The sequence below is a fragment of the Oncorhynchus nerka genome, linkage group LG14, assembly GCF_034236695.1.
Source record: "Oncorhynchus nerka isolate Pitt River linkage group LG14, Oner_Uvic_2.0, whole genome shotgun sequence".
Lineage (NCBI taxonomy): Eukaryota > Metazoa > Chordata > Actinopteri > Salmoniformes > Salmonidae > Oncorhynchus > Oncorhynchus nerka.
Genome location: NC_088409.1, coordinates 27,283,687 through 27,308,403, shown reverse-complemented (window position 1 = coordinate 27,308,403; position 24,717 = coordinate 27,283,687). Strand labels below are relative to the sequence as shown.

Sequence of the window (24,717 nt, the reverse complement as noted above, 5' to 3'; positions counted from 1 at the left end):
AGTACCATAACCATTATAGTCATAACCAGTACCATAACCATTATAGTCATAACCAGTACCATAACCATTATAGACATAACCAGTACCATAACCATTATAGACATAACCAGTACCATAACCATTATAGACATAACCATTATAGACATAACCAGTACCATAACCATTAGAGACATAACCAGTACCATAACCATTATATTCAATAACCAGTACCATAACCATTATAGTCATAACCAGTACCATAACCATTATAGTCATAACCAGTACCATAACCATTAGAGACATAACCAATACCATAACCATTATAGACATAACCAGTACCATGGCCATTATAGACATAACCAGTACCATAACCATTACCATAACCATTATAGTCATAACCAGTATAGTCATAGCCAGTACCATAACCATTAGAGACATAACCAGTACCATAACCATTATAGACATAACCAGTACCATGGCCATTATAGACATAACCAGTACCATAACCATTATAGTCATAACCAGTACCATGGCCATTATAGACATAACCAGTACCATAACCATTATAGACATAACCAGTACCATAACCATTATAGACATAACCAGTACCATAACCATTATATTCAATAACCAGTACCATAACCATTATAGTCATAACCAGTACCATAACCATTATAGTCATAACCAGTCCCATAACCATTATAGACATAACCATTACCATAACCATTATATTCAATAACCAGTACCATAACCATTATAGTCATAACCAGTACCATAACCATTATAGACATAACCAGTACCATGGCCATTATAGACATAACCAGTACCATAACCATTACCATAACCATTATAGTCATAACCAGTATAGTCATAGCCAGTACCATAACCATTAGAGACATAACCAGTACCATAACCATTATAGACATAACCAGTACCATGGCCATTATAGACATAACCAGTACCATAACCATTAGTCATAACCAGTACCATAACCAGTACCATAACCATTATAGTCATAACCAGTACCATAACCATTATATTCAATAACCAGTACCATAACCATTATAGACATAACCAGTACCATAACCAGTATAGTCATAACCAGTACCATGACCATTATAGACATAACCAGTACCATAACCGTTATATTCAATAACCAGTACCATAACCATTATATTCAATAACCAGTACCATAACCATTATAGTCATAACCAGTACCATAACCATTATAGTCATAACCAGTACCATAACCATTATAGCCATAACCAGTACCATAACCATTATAGTCATAACCAGTACCATAACCATTATAGTCATAACCAGTACCATAACCATTATAGACATAACCAGTACCATAACCATTATAGACATAACCAGTACCATAACCATTATAGACATAACCAGTACCATAACCATTATAGACATAACCAGTACCATAACCATTAGAGACATAACCAGTACCATAACCATTATATTCAATAACCAGTACCATAACCATTATAGTCATAACCAGTACCATAACCATTATAGTCATAACCAGTACCATAACCATTAGAGACATAACCAATACCATAACCATTATAGACATAACCAGTACCATGGCCATTATAGACATAACCAGTACCATAACCATTACCATAACCAGTATAGTCATAGCCAGTACCATAACCATTAGAGACATAACCAGTACCATAACCATTATAGACATAACCAGTACCATGGCCATTATAGACATAACCAGTACCATAACCATTATAGTCATAACCAGTACCATGGCCATTATAGACATAACCAGTACCATAACCATTATAGACATAACCAGTACCATAACCATTATAGACATAACCAGTACCATAACCATTACCATAACCATTATATTCAATAACCAGTACCATAACCATTATAGTCATAACCAGTACCATAACCATTATAGTCATAACCAGTCCCATAACCATTATAGACATAACCATTACCATAACCATTATATTCAATAACCAGTACCATAACCATTATAGTCATAACCAGTCCCATAACCATTAGAGACATAACCAGTACCATAACCATTATATTCAATAACCATTACTATAACCATTATAGTCATAACCAGTATTGTCATAGCCAGTACCATAACCATTAGAGACATAACCAGTACCATAACCATTATAGACATAACCAGTACCATAACCATTATAGTCATAACCATAACCATTATAGTCATAACCAGTACCATAACCATTATAGTCATAACCAGTCCCATAACCATTATAGACATAACCATTACCATAACCATTATATTCAATAACCAGTACCATAACCATTATAGTCATAACCAGTCCCATAACCATTAGAGACATAACCAGTACCATAACCATTATATTCAATAACCATTACTATAACCATTATAGTCATAACCATTAGCCAGTACCATAACCATTAGAGACATAACCAGTACCATAACCATTATAGACATAACCAGTACCATAACCATTATAGTCATAACCATTATAGTCATAACCAGTACCATGGCCATTATAGACATAACCACTACCATAACCATTAGAGACATAACCAGTACCATAACCATTATATTCAATAACCAGTGTCATAACCATTATAGTCATAACCAGTATCATAACCATTATAGACATAACCAGTAACATAACCATTATAGACACAACCATTATAGACATTACCAGTACCATAACCATTATAGTCATAACCAGTACCATAACCATTATAGGCATAACCAGTACCATAACTATTTTAGTCATAACCAGTAACATAACCATTATAGACACAACCATTATAGACATTACCAGTACCATAACCATTATAGTCATAACCAGTACCATAACCATTATAGTCATAATCAGTACCATAACCATTTATAGACATAACCATTATAGGCATAACCAGTACCATAACCATTATAGTCATAACCAGTACCATAACCATTATAGACATAACCAGTACCATAACCATTATAGACATAACCAGTACCATAACCATTATAGTCATAACCAGTACCATAACCATTATAGACATAACCAGTACCATGGCCATTATAGACATAACCAGTACCATAACCATTATAGTCATAACCAGTACCATAACCATTAGAGACATAACCAGTACCATAACCATTATATTCAATAACCATTACTATAACCATTATAGTCATAACCAGTACCATAACCATTAGAGACATAACCAGTACCATAACCATTATAGTCATAACCAGTACCATAACCATTATATTCAATAACCAGTACCATAACCATTATAGACATAACCAGTACCATAACCAGTATAGTCATAACCAGTACCATGACCATTATAGACATAACCAGTACCATAACCGTTATATTCAATAACCAGTACCATAACCATTATATTCAATAACCAGTACCATAACCATTATAGTCATAACCAGTACCATAACCATTATAGTCATAACCAGTACCATAACCATTATAGCCATAACCAGTACCATAACCATTATAGCCATAACCAGTACCATAACCATTATAGTCATAACCAGTACCATAACCATTATAGTCATAACCAGTACCATAACCATTATAGACATAACCATTATAGTAACCATAACCATTATAGACATAACCAGTACCATAACCATTATAGACATAACCAGTACCATAACCATTAGAGACATAACCAGTACCATAACCATTATATTCAATAACCAGTACCATAACCATTATAGTCATAACCAGTACCATAACCATTATAGTCATAACCAGTACCATAACCATTATAGACATAACCAGTACCATGGCCATTATAGACATAACCAGTACCATAACCATTACCATAACCATTATAGTCATAACCAGTATAGTCATAGCCAGTACCATAACCATTAGAGACATAACCAGTACCATAACCATTATAGACATAACCAGTACCATGGCCATTATAGACATAACCAGTACCATAACCATTATAGTCATAACCAGTACCATAACCAGTACCATAACCATTATAGTCATAACCAGTACCATAACCATTATATTCAATAACCAGTACCATAACCATTATAGACATAACCAGTACCATAACCAGTATAGTCATAACCAGTACCATGACCATTATAGACATAACCAGTACCATAACCGTTATATTCAATAACCAGTACCATAACCATTATATTCAATAACCAGTACCATAACCATTATAGTCATAACCAGTACCATAACCATTATAGTCATAACCAGTACCATAACCATTATAGCCATAACCAGTACCATAACCATTATAGTCATAACCAGTACCATAACCATTATAGTCATAACCAGTACCATAACCATTATAGACATAACCAGTACCATAACCATTATAGACATAACCAGTACCATAACCATTATAGACATAACCATTATAGACATAACCAGTACCATAACCATTAGAGACATAACCAGTACCATAACCATTATATTCAATAACCAGTACCATAACCATTATAGTCATAACCAGTACCATAACCATTATAGTCATAACCAGTACCATAACCATTAGAGACATAACCAATACCATAACCATTATAGACATAACCAGTACCATGGCCATTATAGACATAACCAGTACCATAACCATTACCATAACCATTATAGTCATAACCAGTATAGTCATAGCCAGTACCATAACCATTAGAGACATAACCAGTACCATAACCATTATAGACATAACCAGTACCATGGCCATTATAGACATAACCAGTACCATAACCATTATAGTCATAACCAGTACCATGGCCATTATAGACATAACCAGTACCATAACCATTATAGACATAACCAGTACCATAACCATTATAGACATAACCAGTACCATAACCATTATATTCAATAACCAGTACCATAACCATTATAGTCATAACCAGTACCATAACCATTATAGTCATAACCAGTCCCATAACCATTATAGACATAACCATTACCATAACCATTATATTCAATAACCAGTACCATAACCATTATAGTCATAACCAGTACCATAACCATTATAGACATAACCAGTACCATGGCCATTATAGACATAACCAGTACCATAACCATTACCATAACCATTATAGTCATAACCAGTATAGTCATAGCCAGTACCATAACCATTAGAGACATAACCAGTACCATAACCATTATAGACATAACCAGTACCATGGCCATTATAGACATAACCAGTACCATAACCATTAGTCATAACCAGTACCATAACCAGTACCATAACCATTATAGTCATAACCAGTACCATAACCATTATATTCAATAACCAGTACCATAACCATTATAGACATAACCAGTACCATAACCAGTATAGTCATAACCAGTACCATGACCATTATAGACATAACCAGTACCATAACCGTTATATTCAATAACCAGTACCATAACCATTATATTCAATAACCAGTACCATAACCATTATAGTCATAACCAGTACCATAACCATTATAGTCATAACCAGTACCATAACCATTATAGCCATAACCAGTACCATAACCATTATAGTCATAACCAGTACCATAACCATTATAGTCATAACCAGTACCATAACCATTATAGACATAACCAGTACCATAACCATTATAGACATAACCAGTACCATAACCATTATAGACATAACCAGTACCATAACCATTATAGACATAACCAGTACCATAACCATTAGAGACATAACCAGTACCATAACCATTATATTCAATAACCAGTACCATAACCATTATAGTCATAACCAGTACCATAACCATTATAGTCATAACCAGTACCATAACCATTAGAGACATAACCAATACCATAACCATTATAGACATAACCAGTACCATGGCCATTATAGACATAACCAGTACCATAACCATTACCATAACCAGTATAGTCATAGCCAGTACCATAACCATTAGAGACATAACCAGTACCATAACCATTATAGACATAACCATACCATGGCCATTATAGACATAACCAGTACCATAACCATTATAGTCATAACCAGTACCATGGCCATTATAGACATAACCAGTACCATAACCATTATAGACATAACCAGTACCATAACCATTATAGACATAACCAGTACCATAACCATTACCATAACCATTATATTCAATAACCAGTACCATAACCATTATAGTCATAACCAGTACCATAACCATTATAGTCATAACCAGTCCCATAACCATTATAGACATAACCATTACCATAACCATTATATTCAATAACCAGTACCATAACCATTATAGTCATAACCAGTCCCATAACCATTAGAGACATAACCAGTACCATAACCATTATATTCAATAACCATTACTATAACCATTATAGTCATAACCAGTATTGTCATAGCCAGTACCATAACCATTAGAGACATAACCAGTACCATAACCATTATAGACATAACCAGTACCATAACCATTATAGTCATAACCATAACCATTATAGTCATAACCAGTACCATAACCATTATAGACATAACCAGTACCATAACCATTATAGACATAACCAGTACCATAACCATTATAGTCATAACCAGTACCATGGCCATTATAGACATAACCACTACCATAACCATTAGAGACATAACCAGTACCATAACCATTATATTCAATAACCAGTGTCATAACCATTATAGTCATAACCAGTATCATAACCATTATAGACATAACCAGTAACATAACCATTATAGACACAACCATTATAGACATTACCAGTACCATAACCATTATAGTCATAACCAGTACCATAACCATTATAGTCATAATCAGTACCATAACCATTATAGGCATAACCAGTACCATAACTATTTTAGTCATAACCAGTAACATAACCATTATAGACACAACCATTATAGACATTACCAGTACCATAACCATTATAGTCATAACCAGTACCATAACCATTATAGTCATAATCAGTACCATAACCATTTATAGACATAACCATTATAGGCATAACCAGTACCATAACCATTATAGTCATAACCAGTACCATAACCATTATAGACATAACCAGTACCATAACCATTATAGACATAACCAGTACCATAACCATTATAGTCATAACCAGTACCATAACCATTATAGACATAACCAGTACCATGGCCATTATAGACATAACCAGTACCATAACCATTATAGTCATAACCAGTACCATAACCATTAGAGACATAACCAGTACCATAACCATTATATTCAATAACCATTACTATAACCATTATAGTCATAACCAGTACCATAACCATTAGAGACATAACCAGTACCATAACCATTATAGTCATAACCAGTACCATAACCATTATATTCAATAACCAGTACCATAACCATTATAGACATAACCAGTACCATAACCAGTATAGTCATAACCAGTACCATGACCATTATAGACATAACCAGTACCATAACCATTATATTCAATAACCAGTACCATAACCATTATATTCAATAACCAGTACCATAACCATTATAGTCATAACCAGTACCATAACCATTATAGTCATAACCAGTACCATAACCATTATAGCCATAACCAGTACCATAACCATTATAGCCATAACCAGTACCATAACCATTATAGTCATAACCAGTACCATAACCATTATAGTCATAACCAGTACCATAACCATTATAGACATAACCATTATAGACATAACCAGTACCATAACCATTATAGACATAACCAGTACCATAACCATTATAGACATAACCAGTACCATAACCATTAGAGACATAACCAGTACCATAACCATTATATTCAATAACCAGTACCATAACCATTATAGTCATAACCAGTACCATAACCATTATAGTCATAACCAGTCCCATAACCATTATAGACATAACCATTACCATAACCATTATATTCAATAACCAGTACCATAACCATTATAGTCATAACCAGTACCATAACCATTATAGACATAACCAGTACCATGGCCATTATAGACATAACCAGTACCATTACCATAACCATTATAGTCATAACCAGTATAGTCATAGCCAGTACCATAACCATTAGAGACATAACCAGTACCATAACCATTATAGACATAATCAGTACCATGGCCATTATAGACATAACCAGTACCATAACCATTATAGTCATAACCAGTACCATAACCAGTACCATAACCATTATAGTCATAACCAGTACCATAACCATTATATTCAATAACCAGTACCATAACCATTATAGACATAACCAGTACCATAACCAGTATAGTCATAACCAGTACCATGACCATTATAGACATAACCAGTACCATAACCGTTATATTCAATAACCAGTACCATAACCATTATATTCAATAACCAGTACCATAACCATTATAGTCATAACCAGTACCATAACCATTATAGTCATAACCAGTACCATAACCATTATAGCCATAACCAGTACCATAACCATTATAGTCATAACCAGTACCATAACCATTATAGTCATAACCAGTACCATAACCATTATAGACATAACCAGTACCATAACCATTATAGACATAACCAGTACCATAACCATTATAGACATAACCAGTACCATAACCATTATAGACATAACCAGTACCATAACCATTAGAGACATAACCAGTACCATAACCATTATATTCAATAACCAGTACCATAACCATTATAGTCATAACCAGTACCATAACCATTATAGTCATAACCAGTACCATAACCATTAGAGACATAACCAATACCATAACCATTATAGACATAACCAGTACCATGGCCATTATAGACATAACCAGTACCATAACCATTACCATAACCATTATAGTCATAACCAGTATAGTCATAGCCAGTACCATAACCATTAGAGACATAACCAGTACCATAACCATTATAGACATAACCAGTACCATGGCCATTATAGACATAACCAGTACCATAACCATTATAGTCATAACCAGTACCATGGCCATTATAGACATAACCAGTACCATAACCATTATAGACATAACCAGTACCATAACCATTATAGACATAACCAGTACCATAACCATTATATTCAATAACCAGTACCATAACCATTATAGTCATAACCAGTACCATAACCATTATAGTCATAACCAGTCCCATAACCATTATAGACATAACCATTACCATAACCATTATATTCAATAACCAGTACCATAACCATTATAGTCATAACCAGTCCCATAACCATTAGAGACATAACCAGTACCATAACCATTATATTCAATAACCATTACTATAACCATTATAGTCATAACCAGTATTGTCATAGCCAGTACCATAACCATTAGAGACATAACCAGTACCATAACCATTATAGACATAACCAGTACCATAACCATTATAGTCATAACCAGTCCCATAACCATTATAGACATAACCATTACCATAACCATTATATTCAATAACCAGTACCATAACCATTATAGTCATAACCAGTCCCATAACCATTAGAGACATAACCAGTACCATAACCATTATATTCAATAACCATTACTATAACCATTATAGTCATAACCAGTATTGTCATAGCCAGTACCATAACCATTAGAGACATAACCAGTACCATAACCATTATAGACATAACCAGTACCATAACCATTATAGTCATAACCAGTACCATAACCATTATAGTCATAACCAGTACCATAACCATTATAGACATAACCAGTACCATAACCATTATAGACATAACCAGTACCATAACCATTATAGTCATAACCAGTACCATGGCCATTATAGACATAACCACTACCATAACCATTAGAGACATAACCAGTACCATAACCATTATAGACATTACCAGTACCATAACCATTATAGTCATAACCAGTACCATAACCATTATAGTCATAATCAGTACCATAACCATTTATAGACATAACCATTATAGGCATAACCAGTACCATAACTATTATAGTCATAACCAGTAACATAACCATTATAGACATAACCAGTACCACCAGTACCATAACCATTATATTCAATAACCAGTACCATAACCATTAGAGACATAACCAGTACCATAACCATTATAGACATGACCAGTACCATAACCATTATAGTCATAACCAGTACCATAACCATTATAGACATAACCAGTACCATGGCCATTATAGACATAACCAGTACCATAACCATTAGAGACATAACCAGTACCATAACCATTATATTCAATAACCATTACTATAACCATTATAGTCATAACCAGTACCATAACCATTAGAGACATAACCAGTACCATAACCATTATATTCAATAACCAGTACCATAACCATTATAGTCATAACCAGTACCATAACCATTATAGTCATAACCAGTACCATAACCATTATAGTCATAACCAGTACCATAACCAGTACCATAACCATTATAGTCATAACCAGTACCATAACCATTATATTCAATAACCAGTACCATAACCATTATAGACATAACCAGTACCATAACCAGTATAGTCATAACCAGTACCATGACCATTATAGACATAACCAGTACCATAACCGTTATATTCAATAACCAGTACCATAACCATTATATTCAATAACCAGTACCATAACCATTATAGTCATAACCAGTACCATAACCATTATAGTCATAACCAGTACCATAACCATTATAGTCATAACCAGTACCATAACCATTATAGACATAACCAGTACCATAACCATTATAGACATAACCAGTACCATAACCATTATAGACATAACCAGTACCATAACCATTATAGACATAACCAGTACCATAACCATTAGATACATAACCAGTACCATAACCATTATATTCAATAACCAGTACCATAACCATTATAGTCATAACCAGTACCATAACCATTATAGTCATAACCAGTACCATGGCCATTATAGACATAACCACTACCATAACCATTAGAGACATAACCAGTACCATAACCATTATATTCAATAACCAGTGTCATAACCATTATAGTCATAACCAGTATCATAACCATTATAGACATAACCAGTAACATAACCATTATAGACACAACCATTATAGACATAACCAGTACCATAACCATTATATTCATAACCATTATAGACATAACCAGTACCATAACCATTATAGTCATAACCAGTATCATAACCATTATAGTCATAACCAGTACCATAACCATTATAGTCATAACCAGTACCATAACCATTATAGACATAACCAGTACCATAACCATTATATTCATAACCAGTACCGTAACCATTATATTCAATAACCAGTACCATAACCATTATAGTCATAACCAGGACCATAACCATTATAGCCATAACCATTACCATAACCATTATAGTCATAACCAGTACCATAACCATTATAGACATAACCAGTACCATGGCCATTATAGACATAACCAGTACCATAACCATATCCATAACCATTATAGACATAACCAGTACCATAACCATTACCATAACCATTATAGACATAACCAGTACCATAACCATTATAGACATAACCAGTACCATAACCATTATAGTCATAACCAGTACCATAACCATTATAGACATAACCAGTACCATGGCCATTATAGACATAACCAGTACCATAACCATTATAGACATAACCAGTACCATAACCATTATAGACATAAACAGTACCATAACCATTATAGACATAACCCGTACCATGGCCATTATAGACATAACCAGTACCATAACCATTATAGACATAACCATTACCATAACCATTATAGACATAACCAGTACCATAACCATTATAGTCATAACCAGTACCATAACCATTATAGCCATAACCAGTACCATGGCCATTATAGACATAACCAGTACCATGGCCATTATAGCCATAACCAGTACCATAACCATTATAGACATAACCAGTACCATAACCATTATATTCAATAATTATTACCATAACCATTATAGACATAACCAGTACCATGACCATTATAGACATAACCATTATAGACATATCCATTATAGACATAACCATTATAGACATAACCAGTACCATGGCCATTATAGACATAACCAGTACCATGGCCATTATAGACATAACCAGTACCATAACCATTATATTCAATAATTATTACCATAACCATTAGAGACATAATCAGTATCATAACCATTATATTCAATAACCATTACCATAACCAGTACCATAACCATTATAGTCAATAACCCGTACCATAACCATTATATTCAATAACCAGTATAGTCATAACCAGTACCATAACCATTATAGTCATAACGATTATAGTCATAACCAGTATAGTAATAACCATTATAGTCATAACCAGTACCATAACCATTATAGTCATAACCAGTACCATAACCATTATAGTCATAACCATTACCATAACCATTATAGTCATAACCAGTACCATAACCATTATAGTCATAACCAGTATCATAACCATTATAGCCATAACCAGTACCATAACCATTATATTCAATAACCATTACCATAACCATTATAGTCATAACCAGTACCATAACCATTATAGTCATAACCAGTACCATAACCATCATAGTCATAACCAGTACCATAACCATTATAGTCATAAGCATTACCATAAACATTATAATATGACATATCCTTGCATACTGAATACAGCGTTTATTAGTATAGTTATGGTTATAACCAGTCAAATATGAGAGATCACCCTGTTTTGTGAAGAGGACAGTGGAAGTATAAAACGCTGTCTCTATCTCTCTCTCTGTGTAGTTCTTTAGGATTCTGAATAACTACCCTCTCCAGCACAAGCTGCTGCTGACTGGTACACCTCTACAGAACAACCTGGAGGAACTCTTCCACCTGCTCAACTTCCTCACCCCAGTGAGATTCAAGTCAGTATGCCTACACTACTGTGTGTGTGTGTGTGTGTGTGTGTGTGTGTGTGTGTGTGTGTGTGTGTGTGTGTGTGTGTGTGTGTGTGTGTGTGTGTGTGTGAGAGAGAGTGCTGCTATTGCTGAGTGTTTTGTAGTCCTGATGTTTCTTTTTGAACAAATCCAGTAACCAAAACAATAACAAAAGTCCCCCCTCTTCTCTCCCTCTCTGCTCTGCAGTAACCTAGAGGGGTTCCTGGAAGAGTTTGCTGACATCGCCAAAGAAGACCAGATCAAGAAGTTGCATGATATGCTGGGACCACACATGCTCAGGAGACTGAAGGCCGACGTCTTCAAACACATGCCCTCCAAGACAGAGCTCATCCTACGAGTGGAGCTCAGTCCCATGCAGAAGTAAGTGATGAGAAGGGGAGGGTGGGTGGGGAGGATGGTGCTAGCAATCAAATCAAATTGGATTTGTCACGCGAAATGCTTACTTGCTATCTCCCTCAACAGTGCAGTACAATCAGTGCCAGCACATGCTAATGAGCGGAGAAGTATAGAGAATAAGGAAATAGAGGATTGAATGTCAGTATTGTAGTGTTTGCAGAAGTCTCATGTTGGCTTCTATTTCTTGTTTTCGGGTATTAATTTAATTGTGTGATGCAGGAAGTACTACAAGTTCATCTTGACGCGTAACTTTGACGCCCTGAACACCCGCGGAGGAGGAAACCAAGTGTCCTTGCTCAACGTGGTCATGGACCTCAAGAAGTGTTGCAACCACCCCTACCTCTTTCCCGGAGCCGCAATGGTACGATCTCAACCCATTCTCTGAGACATGGGCCATACCATTGATTCGGTGCTTGAAGGAGGACATCAATCTGTGTGTTTGTATACGAGTAAATATTGTATTGAATGTATATGATTTTGTTTGTTATATTTCCAAAACTTAACCTAACAGACTAAACAGAATGTGTTTAAGATGCTTTGATCTGGATGCAGTCTGCTTGATGATGAGCTTTAATTAAGTAAAGGACTGATGTTTGATTGATTGATCTCCTGCAGGAGGCGCCAAAGATTCCAAACGGAATGTACGAGGGCAGTGCCCTCACAAGGGCTTCTGGGAAACTGACTCTGTTGCAAAAGATGATGGTTAAACTCAAGGAGGGAGGGCATAGAGTGCTCGTCTTCTCTCAGGTACGCACACACACACACACACACACACACACACACACACACACTAACTGTCTCTGTCTCCTGGTAGATGACTAAGATGTTGGACCTGCTGGAGGACTTCCTGGAGAACGAGGGTTATAAGTACGAGAGGATTGATGGAAGTGTAACGGGGGGCATGAGACAGGAGGCCATCGACCGCTTCAACGGTGAGACACACACACATGGGTTCATGGATACACTAACGACAGCACAATTGGAACAGTAACTTTAACTGGGAAAAAATATGAATTGGAAGTTTCTATTGTGTCACCTCCCTCCCTCCCTCTTTCTCTCCCTTCTCCTCTCTCTCTCTCTCCTCAGCTCCTGGCGCCCCTCAATTTGCCTTCCTGCTCTCTACCAGAGCAGGAGGGTTGGGCATCAATCTGGCAACCGCCGACACCGTCGTCATCTACGACTCCGACTGGAACCCCCACAACGACATCCAGGTACACACACACACACACACACACACACACACTTGAAGCACACCTCCTGCTCACCTCTCCTCTTCCAATCTCTTCCCCTCTCTCTCAGGCATTCAGCAGAGCTCACAGGATTGGTCAGAATAAGAAGGTTATGATCTATCGCTTCGTTACCAAGGCGTCTGTGGAAGAGCGGATCACTCAGGTAAACCCAGTATACCAAGGCCTACCAGACTCATACAGAGTGGTAGGTAAAAGACAGACACTAATTCTCCTCTCATCCTCTCCTCCAGGTGGCTAAGAAGAAGATGATGTTGACCCACCTGGTGGTGCGTCCTGGGCTGGGCAGTAAGACAGGTTCCATGTCTAAACAGGAGCTGGATGACATCCTCAAGTTTGGAACAGAGGAGCTGTTCAAGGACGAGCTGGGAGAGGGTGAGTCACTAACTACTAACCATAACCAGGTCAGTCCACTCCAAACAGGTAGTCATTCCCGTTGTCGGGGGCCGTAATGCCTGCTGGTTTTCCTTCAAACTAACAACCTGGAAACTAGGTGTGTGGCCTCTCCAGTCTTTCTTACACTCTCTTTCCTTGTCCCTTTCCGTCTCAGGGGACAACAAGGAGGATGACAGCCAGGTCTTTCCTTGTATGCCACTCTCTTTCCTTGTCCCTTTCCGTCTCAGGGGACAACAAGGAGGATGACAGCCAGGTCTTTCATTGTATGCCACTCTCTTTCCTTGTCCCTTTCCGTCTCAGGGGACAACAAGGAGGATGACAACCAGGTCTTTCATTGTATGCCACTCTCTTTCCTTGTCCCTTTCCGTCTCAGGGGACAACAAGGAGGATGACAGCCAGGTCTTTCATTGTATGCCACTCTCTTTCCTTGTCCCTTTCCGTCTCAGGGGACAACAAGGAGGATGACAGCCAGGTCTTTCATTGTATGCCACTCTCTTTCCTTGTCCCTTTCCGTCTCAGGGGACAACAAGGAGGATGACAGCCAGGTCTTTCATTGTATGCCACTCTCTTTCCTTGTCCCTTTCCGTCTCAGGGGACAACAAGGAGGATGACAGCCAGGTCTTTCATTGTATGCCACTCTCTTTCCTTGTCCCTTTCCGTCTCAGGGGACAACAAGGAGGATGACAGCCAGGTCTTTCATTGTATGCCACTCTCTTTCCTTGTCCCTTTCCGTCTCAGGGGACAACAAGGAGGATGACAGCCAGGTCTTTCATTGTATGCCACTCTCTTTCCTTGTCCCTTTCCGTCTCAGGGGACAACAAGGAGGATGACAGCCAGGTCTTTCATTGTATGCCACTCTCTTTCCTTGTCCCTTTCCGTCTCAGGGGACAACAAGGAGGATGACAGCCAGGTCTTTCATTGTATGCCACTCTCTTTCCTTGTCCCTTTCCGTCTCAGGGGACAACAAGGAGGATGACAGCCAGGTCTTTCATTGTATGCCACTCTCTTTCCTTGTCCCTTTCCGTCTCAGGGGACAACAAGGAGGATGACAGCCAGGTCTTTCATTGTATGCCACTCTCTTTCCTTGTCCCTTTCCGTCTCAGGGGACAACAAGGAGGATGACAGCCAGGTCTTTCATTGTATGCCACTCTCTTTCCTTGTCCCTTTCCGTCTCAGGGGACAACAAGGAGGATGACAGCCAGGTCATACATTATGATGACAAGGCCATAGACAGACTGCTGGACAGGAACCAGGAGTCAGAGTCCACTGAGGACACAGAGATCCAGAGCATGAACGAGTACCTCAGCTCCTTCAAAGTGGCCCAATACGTTGTCAAGGACGAGGAGGAGGAGGTGTGTGTGTGTGTGTGTGTGTGTGTGTGTGTGTGTGTATGAGAGAGATACTGTGGAAGGTGATGAACAGGAGAGATGACCATACTTCTGAGTCTGTGTTATTACACTTGAATGTGTTTGTGTACAAGTTATTCCATCATTGCTAACCTGTGTGTGTGTTAGTATATGAGTTCTTCCATCATTGCTAACCTGTGTGTGTGTTAGTATATGAGTTCTTCCATCATTGCTAACCTGTGTGTGTGTTAGTATATGAGTTCTTCCATCATTGCTAACCTGTGTGTGTGTTAGTATATGAGTTCTTCCATCATTGCTAACCTGTGTGTGTGTGTTAGTATATGAGTTCTTCCATCATTGCTAACCTGTGTGTGTGTGTGTTAGTATATGAGTTCTTCCACCATTGCTAACCTGTGTGTTTGTGTTAGTATATGAGTTCTTCCATCATTGCTAACCTGTGTGTGTGTTAGTATATGAGTTCTTCCATCATTGCTAACCTGTGTGTGTGTTAGTATATGAGTTCTTCCATCATTGCTAACCTGTGTGTATGTTTGTATATGAGTTCTTCCATCATTGCTAACCTGTGTGTGTGTTAGTATATGAGTTCTTCCATCATTGCTAACCTGTGTGTGTGTGTTAGTATATGAGTTCTTCCACCATTGCTAACCTGTGTGTTAGTATATGAGTTATTCCATCATTGCTAACCTGTGTGTGTGTTAGTATATGAGTTATTCCATCATTGCTAACCTGTGTGTGTGTTAGTATATGAGTTATTCCATCATTGCTAACCTGTGTGTGTGTTAGTATATGAGTTATTCCATCATTGCTAACCTGTGTGTGTGTTAGTATATGAGTTATTCCATCATTGCTAACCTGTGTGTGTGTTAGTATATGAGTTATTCCATCATTGCTAACCTGTGTGTGTGTTAGTATATAAGTTCTTCCATCATTGCTAACCTGAGTGTGTGTGTGTTAGTATATGAGTTATTCCATCATTGCTAACCTGTGTGTGTGTTAGTATATGAGTTATTCCATCATTGCTAACCTGTGTGTGTGTTAGTATATGAGTTATTCCATCATTGCTAACCTGTGTGTGTGTTAGTATATGAGTTCTTCCACCATTGCTAACCTGTGTGTGTGTTAGTATATGAGTTCTTCCATCTTTGCTAACCTGTGTGTGTGTTAATATATGAGTTATTCCATCATTGCTAACCTGTGTGTGTGTTAGTATATGAGTTCTTCCATCATTGCTAACCTGTGTGTGTGTTAGTATATGAGTTATTCCATCATTGCTAACCTGTGTGTTAGTATATGAGTTATTCCATCATTGCTAACCTGTGTGTGTGTTAGTATATGAGTTATTCCATCATTGCTAACCTGTGTGTGTGTTAGTATATGAGTTATTCCACCATTGCTAACCTGTGTGTGTGTTAGTATATGAGTTCTTCCATCTTTGCTAACCTGTGTGTGTGTTAATATATGAGTTATTCCATCATTGCTAACCTGTGTGTGTGTTAGTATATGAGTTCTTCCATCATTGCTAACCTGTGTGTGTGTTAGTATATGAGTTATTCCATCATTGCTAACCTGTGTGTGTGTTAGTATATAAGTTCTTCCATCATTGCTAACCTGAGTGTGTGTGTGTTAGTATATGAGTTATTCCATCATTGCTAACCTGTGTGTGTGTTAGTATATGAGTTCTTCCATCATTGCTAACCTGTGTGTGTGTTAGTATATGAGTTCTTCCATCATTGCTAACCTGTGTGTGTGTTAGTATATGAGTTCTTCCACCATTGCTAACCTGTGTGTGTGTTAGTATATGAGTTCTTCCATCATTGCTAACCTGTGTGTATGTTTGTATATGAGTTCTTCCATCATTGCTAACCTGTGTGTGTGTTAGTATATGAGTTCTTCCATCATTGCTAACCTGTGTGTGTGTGTTAGTATATGAGTTCTTCCACCATTGCTAACCTGTGTGTTAGTATATGAGTTATTCCATCATTGCTAACCTGTGTGTGTGTTAGTATATGAGTTATTCCATCATTGCTAACCTGTGTGTGTGTTAGTATATGAGTTATTCCATCATTGCTAACCTGTGTGTGTGTTAGTATATGAGTTATTCCATCATTGCTAACCTGTGTGTGTGTTAGTATATGAGTTATTCCATCATTGCTAACCTGTGTGTGTGTTAGTATATAAGTTCTTCCATCATTGCTAACCTGAGTGTGTGTGTGTTAGTATATGAGTTATTCCATCATTGCTAACCTGTGTGTGTGTTAGTATATGAGTTATTCCATCATTGCTAACCTGTGTGTGTGTTAGTATATGAGTTATTCCATCATTGCTAACCTGTGTGTGTGTTAGTATATGAGTTCTTCCACCATTGCTAACCTGTGTGTGTGTTAGTATATGAGTTCTTCCATCTTTGCTAACCTGTGTGTGTGTTAATATATGAGTTATTCCATCATTGCTAACCTGTGTGTGTGTTAGTATATGAGTTCTTCCATCATTGCTAACCTGTGTGTGTGTTAGTATATGAGTTATTCCATCATTGCTAACCTGTGTGTTAGTATATGAGTTATTCCATCATTGCTAACCTGTGTGTGTGTTAGTATATGAGTTATTCCATCATTGCTAACCTGTGTGTGTGTTAGTATATGAGTTATTCCACCATTGCTAACCTGTGTGTGTGTTAGTATATGAGTTCTTCCATCATTGCTAACCTGTGTGTGTGTTAGTATATGAGTTATTCCATCATTGCTAACCTGTGTGTGTGTTAGTATATAAGTTCTTCCATCATTGCTAACCTGAGTGTGTGTGTGTTAGTATATGAGTTATTCCATCATTGCTAACCTGTGTGTGTGTTAGTATATGAGTTCTTCCATCATTGCTAACCTGTGTGTGTGTTAGTATATGAGTTCTTCCATCATTGCTAACCTGTGTGTGTGTTAGTATATGAGTTCTTCCACCATTGCTAACCTGTGTGTGTGTTAGTATATGAGTTCTTCCATCATTGCTAACCTGTGTGTGTGTGTTAGTATATGAGTTATTCCATCATTGCTAATTTGTGTGTTAGTATGCGAGTTCTTCCATCACTGCTAACCTTCGTGGGTGTGTTAGTATACGAGTTCTTCCATCACTGCTAATCTGTGTGGGTGTGTTAGTATACGAGTTCTTCCATCATTGCTAACCTTCGTGGGTGTGTTAGTATACGAGTTCTTCCATCTAGGCTAAGCTGTGTGTGTGTGTTAGTTATTATACGAGTTCTTCCATCATTGCTAACCTGTGTGTGTGTTAGTATATGAGTTCTTCCATCATTGCTAACCTGTGTGTTAGTTAGTATACGAGTTCTTCCATCATTGCTAACCTGTGTGTGTGTGTTAGTATACGAGTTCTTCCATCATTGCTAACCTTCGTGGGTGTGTTAGTATATGAGTTCTTCCATCTAGGCTAAGCTGTGTGTGTGTTAGTTAGTATACGAGTTCTTCCATCATTGCTAACCTGTGTGGGTGTGTTAGTATAAGAGTTCTTCCATCATTGCTAACCTGTGTGTGTGTTAGTATACGAGTTCTTCCATCATTGCTAACCTGTGTGTGTGTTAGTATATGAGTTCTTCCATCATTGCTAACCTGTGTGTGTGTGTTAGTATACGAGTTCTTCCATCATTGCTAACCTGTGTGTGTGTTAGTATATGAGTTCTTCCATCATTGCTAACCTGTGTGTGTGTGTTAGTATACGAGTTTTTCCATCATTGCTAACCTGTGTGTGTGTGTTAGTATACGAGTTCTTCCATCTAGGCTAACCTGTGTGTGTGTGTTAGTATATAAGTTCTTCCATCATTGCTAACCTGTGTGTGTGTTAGTATATGAGTTCTTCCATCATTGCTAACCTGTGTGTGTGTTAGTATATGAGTTCTTCCATCATTGCTAACCTGTGTGTGTGTTAGTATATGAGTTCTTCCATCATTGCTAACCTGTGTGTGTGTTAGTATATGAGTTCTTCCATCATTGCTAACCTGTGTGTTAGTATATGAGTTATTCCATCATTGCTAACCTGTGTGTGTGTTAGTATATGAGTTATTCCATCATTGCTAACCTGTGTGTGTGTTAGTATATGAGTTATTCCACCATTGCTAACCTGTGTGTGTGTTAGTATATGAGTTCTTCCATCTTTGCTAACCTGTGTGTGTGTTAATATATGAGTTATTCCATCATTGCTAACCTGTGTGTGTGTTAGTATATGAGTTCTTCCATCATTGCTAACCTGTGTGTGTGTTAGTATATGAGTTATTCCATCATTGCTATCCTGTGTGTGTGTTAGTATATAAGTTCTTCCATCATTGCTAACCTGAGTGTGTGTGTGTTAGTATATGAGTTATTCCATCATTGCTAACCTGTGTGTGTGTTAGTATATGAGTTCTTCCATCATTGCTAACCTGTGTGTGTGTTAGTATATGAGTTCTTCCATCATTGCTAACCTGTGTGTGTGTTAGTATATGAGTTCTTCCACCATTGCTAACCTGTGTGTGTGTTAGTATATGAGTTCTTCCATCATTGCTAACCTGTGTGTGTGTGTTAGTATATGAGTTATTCCATCATTGCTAATTTGTGTGTTAGTATGCGAGTTCTTCCATCACTGCTAACCTTCGTGGGTGTGTTAGTATACGAGTTCTTCCATCACTGCTAATCTGTGTGGGTGTGTTAGTATACGAGTTCTTCCATCATTGCTAACCTTCGTGGGTGTGTTAGTATACGAGTTCTTCCATCTAGGCTAAGCTGTGTGTGTGTGTTAGTTATTATACGAGTTCTTCCATCATTGCTAACCTGTGTGTGTGTTAGTATATGAGTTCTTCCATCATTGCTAACCTGTGTGTTAGTTAGTATATGAGTTCTTCCATCATTGCTAACCTGTGTGTGTGTGTTAGTATACGAGTTCTTCCATCATTGCTAACCTGTGGGTGTGTTAGTATACGAGTTCTTCCATCACTGCTAATCTGTGTGGGTGTGTTAGTATACGAGTTCTTCCATCATTGCTAACCTTTGTGGGTGTGTTAGTATACGAGTTCTTCCATCTAGGCTAAGATGTGTGTGTGTGTTAGTTATTATACGAGTTCTTCCATCATTGCTAACCTGTGTGGGTGTGTTAGTATACGAGTTCTTCCATCATTGCTAACCTTCGTGGGTGTGTTAGTATATGAGTTCTTCCATCTAGGCTAAGCTGTGTGTGTGTTAGTTAGTATACGAGTTCTTCCATCATTGCTAACCTGTGTGGGTGTGTTAGTATAAGAGTTCTTCCATCATTGCTAACCTGTGTGTGTGTTAGTATACAAGTTCTTCCATCATTGCTAACCTGTGTGTGTGTTAGTATATGAGTTCTTCCATCATTGCTAACCTGTGTGTGTGTGTTAGTATACGAGTTCTTCCATCATTGCTAACCTGTGTGTGTGTTAGTATATGAGTTCTTCCATCATTGCTAACCTGTGTGTGTGTGTTAGTATACGCGTTTTTCCATCATTGCTAACCTGTGTGTGTGTGTTAGTATACGAGTTCTTCCATCATTGCTAACCTGTGTGTGTGTTAGTATATGAGTTCTTCCATCATTGCTAACCTGTGTGTGTGTTAGTATATGAGTTCTTCCATCATTGCTAACCTGTGTGTGTGTTAGTATATGAGTTCTTCCATCATTGCTAACCTGTGGGTGTGTTAGTATACAAGTTCTTCCATCATTGCTAACCTGTGTGTGTGTGTCCAGGAGGAGGAGGTGCAGCGTGAGGTGATTAAACAGGAGGAGTCAGTAGACCCAGACTACTGGGAGAAACTGCTGAGACACCACTATGAGCAGCAGCAGGAGGACCTGGCCCGTAACCTGGGAAAGGGCAAGAGGACCCGCAAGCCTGTCAACTACAACGACGGCTCTCAGGAGGAACGAGGTAGTAGACGGGGTACAGAACAGCGCTGCACAATGCAACCTTTTTTACCTACTCTGTGTGTGTGGATGTGGACGTGTGTTTATGTGTGTGGTAGGTAGGGTGTGTGGGATAAGAGTGTGTATATTTTGTGTTATATTGGAGTGTGTGTGTGTGTGTTAATGGTTTGTGTTCGTACTACATGTTTGTCTATGTCCCATCTCTGTCCTCTGTGTTTTTGAGGTGTTTCTAGTAGTATTCTAGGATTAAGCATGATGTTTCCTTCCTACTGTCTCAGTACTCTCTCCTGTCTGTCTCTAACAAGATTGGGGTCAATTCCAATTCATGTTTGACAATTTCCCATTGACAATAAATTGACCCCAACCGTGTTAATGACTTTGGTATTGACAAGTTTAGTTCTCTTGTGAAGTTGGTTGAAGTGAATATATGTCTGTGATTGTATCTGTTGTTCACTCTTTCTTCCTTCTCCCCTGAAAACAGAGTTGTCTGTGTCCTAAAACTCTCTGATTGACTAATCCTGTCTCTTCCCCGTACCTCTCTCTTCATTCTATAAGCAGATTGGCAGGAGGATCAGTCTGACAACAACTCAGATTACTCTGTGGCTTCAGAGGAGGGAGATGAGGACTTTGATGAGCGTTCAGAAGGTAACAAATACTATTGTCATGAATTCAAATTGAATACATTGCATTCGGAAAGTATTCAGACCCCTTCACCTTTTCCAACATTTTTTTATGTTACAGCCTAATTCTAAAATGTATTAAATAAAACATGTTGCTCATCAATCTACACACAATACCCCATAATGACAAATTGAAAAAAGTTTTTTTTTTAAACAAAATTTGTGCAGAAATCCATTATTTCCATAAGTATTCAGACCCTCTGCTATGAGACTCCAAATTGAGCTCAGGTGCATCCTGTTTCCATTGATCATCCTTGAGATGTTTTTACAACTTGATTGGAGTCCACCTGTGGTAAATTCACTTGATTGGACATGATTTGGATTTGGAAAGTATTCAGACCCCTTCACATTTTGTTACATTACAGCCTTATTCTAAAATTGATTAAAATTGTTTCCCCCCCTCATCAATCTACACACAATACCCCATAATGACAAAGCAAAAACTGTTTTTAAGGAATTTTTGCAAAATTATTTATAAAATAAATAAAAAACTGAAATATCACATTTACATAAGTATTCAAACCTTTGCTCAGTACTTTGTTGAAGCACTTTTGGCAGCGATTACAGCCTCGATGACGCTCCAGGTTGGCGCACCTGTATTTGGGGAGTTTCTCCCATTCTTCTCTGCAGATCCTCTCAAGCTCTGTCAGGTTGGATGGGGAGTATCGCTGCTCAGCTATTTTCAGGTCTCTCCAGAAATGTTTGATCAGGTTCAAGTCCGGACTCTGGCTGGGCCACTCAAGGACATTCAGAGACTTGTCCTGAAGCCACTCCTGCATTGTCTTGGCTGTGTGCTTGGTGTTGTTGTCCTGTTGGAAGGTCTGAGGTCCTGAGTGCTCTGGAGCAGGTTTTCATCAAGGATCTCTGTCCTTTGCTCTGTTGATCTTTCCCTCGATCCTGACTAGTCTCCCAGTCCCTGCCGCTGACAAACATCCCTACGACATGATGTTGCACCACGCTTTACCGCAGGGATGGTATTGGCCAGGTGATGAGCGGACCTGTTTTTTTCCAGATGTGACGCTTGGCTTTCAGGCCAAAGAGTTTAATCTTGGTTTCATCAGACCAGAGAATCTTGGTCTGCCCAATTTTTTATTTATTTTTATATATTTCACCTTTATTTAACCAGGTAAGCTAGTTGAGAACAAGTTCTCATTTACAACTGCGACCTGGCCAAGATAAAGCAAAGCAGTTCGACACATACAACAACACAGAGTTACACGTGGAATAAACAAGTTTACAGTCAATAACACAATAGAGAAAAAGAAAGTCTATATACAGTGTGTGCAAATGGCGTGAGGAGGTAGGCAATAAATAGGTGGAGTGCTGCAGATATATGGTTGACCTTCTGAAAGGTTCTCCTATCTCTACAGAGGAACTCTGGAGATCTGTCAGAGTGACCATCGGGTTCTTGCTCAGTTTGGCCGGGCGGCCAGCTCTAGGAAGAGTCTTGGTGGTTCCAAACTTCTTCAATTTAAGAATGATGGAGGCCACTGTGTTCTTGGGGACCTTTAATGCTGCAGAAATATTTTGGTACTCTTCCCCAGATCTGTGGCTCGACACAATCCTGTCTCGGAGCTCTACGGACAATTCCTTCGACCTCATGTCTTGGTTTTTGCTCTCACATGCACTGTCAACTGTGGGGGTTTTCGTGAAAAGCCACATTTATTCATCCTCCTGAGGATGAAGAGGTACTGTTGCAAAATTACGTTTCCACAAAATGATGATAATGCTTTGCAACAAAAATGAAGGGTAACATTTCCAAATGCACTGTATGAGTGTGTGTTTGTGTCTGCAAATAAATGCATCTCTGTATGTGCCAGTTCGAATTAGTGTTTGCTTGTGTGTTTTCCTACAAATGACAGAAAGTGAAAGAGTGTAATCATTTGTGTGTGAGAATGAGCGCGAGAGAGA

General features: G+C 37.9%; 1 protein-coding gene across 3 annotated transcripts in view; it reads left to right on the top strand.

Annotated features, from left to right (window-relative positions):
• LOC115125707 (chromodomain-helicase-DNA-binding protein 4-like) overlaps positions 1-24,717 on the top strand; it is a 92,380-nt gene that overhangs the window by 50,306 nt on the left and 17,357 nt on the right. Inside the window, exons 18-28 of one of the 3 annotated variants that reach the window (XM_065027886.1) lie at positions 12,662-12,783; positions 13,003-13,176; positions 13,432-13,573; positions 13,828-13,959; positions 14,027-14,144; positions 14,299-14,423; positions 14,512-14,604; positions 14,693-14,834; positions 16,032-16,207; positions 21,953-22,130; positions 22,685-22,771. In XM_065027886.1, the coding sequence (XP_064883958.1) occupies positions 12,662-12,783; positions 13,003-13,176; positions 13,432-13,573; positions 13,828-13,959; positions 14,027-14,144; positions 14,299-14,423; positions 14,512-14,604; positions 14,693-14,834; positions 16,032-16,207; positions 21,953-22,130; positions 22,685-22,771 (1,489 nt within the window). Of the gene's footprint in view, positions 1-12,661; positions 12,784-13,002; positions 13,177-13,431; positions 13,574-13,827; positions 13,960-14,026; positions 14,145-14,298; positions 14,424-14,511; positions 14,605-14,692; positions 14,835-16,031; positions 16,208-21,952; positions 22,143-22,681; positions 22,772-24,717 lie in introns of all 3 variants that reach the window. The other 2 variants (XM_065027885.1, XM_065027884.1) reach the window with 2 other exon arrangements.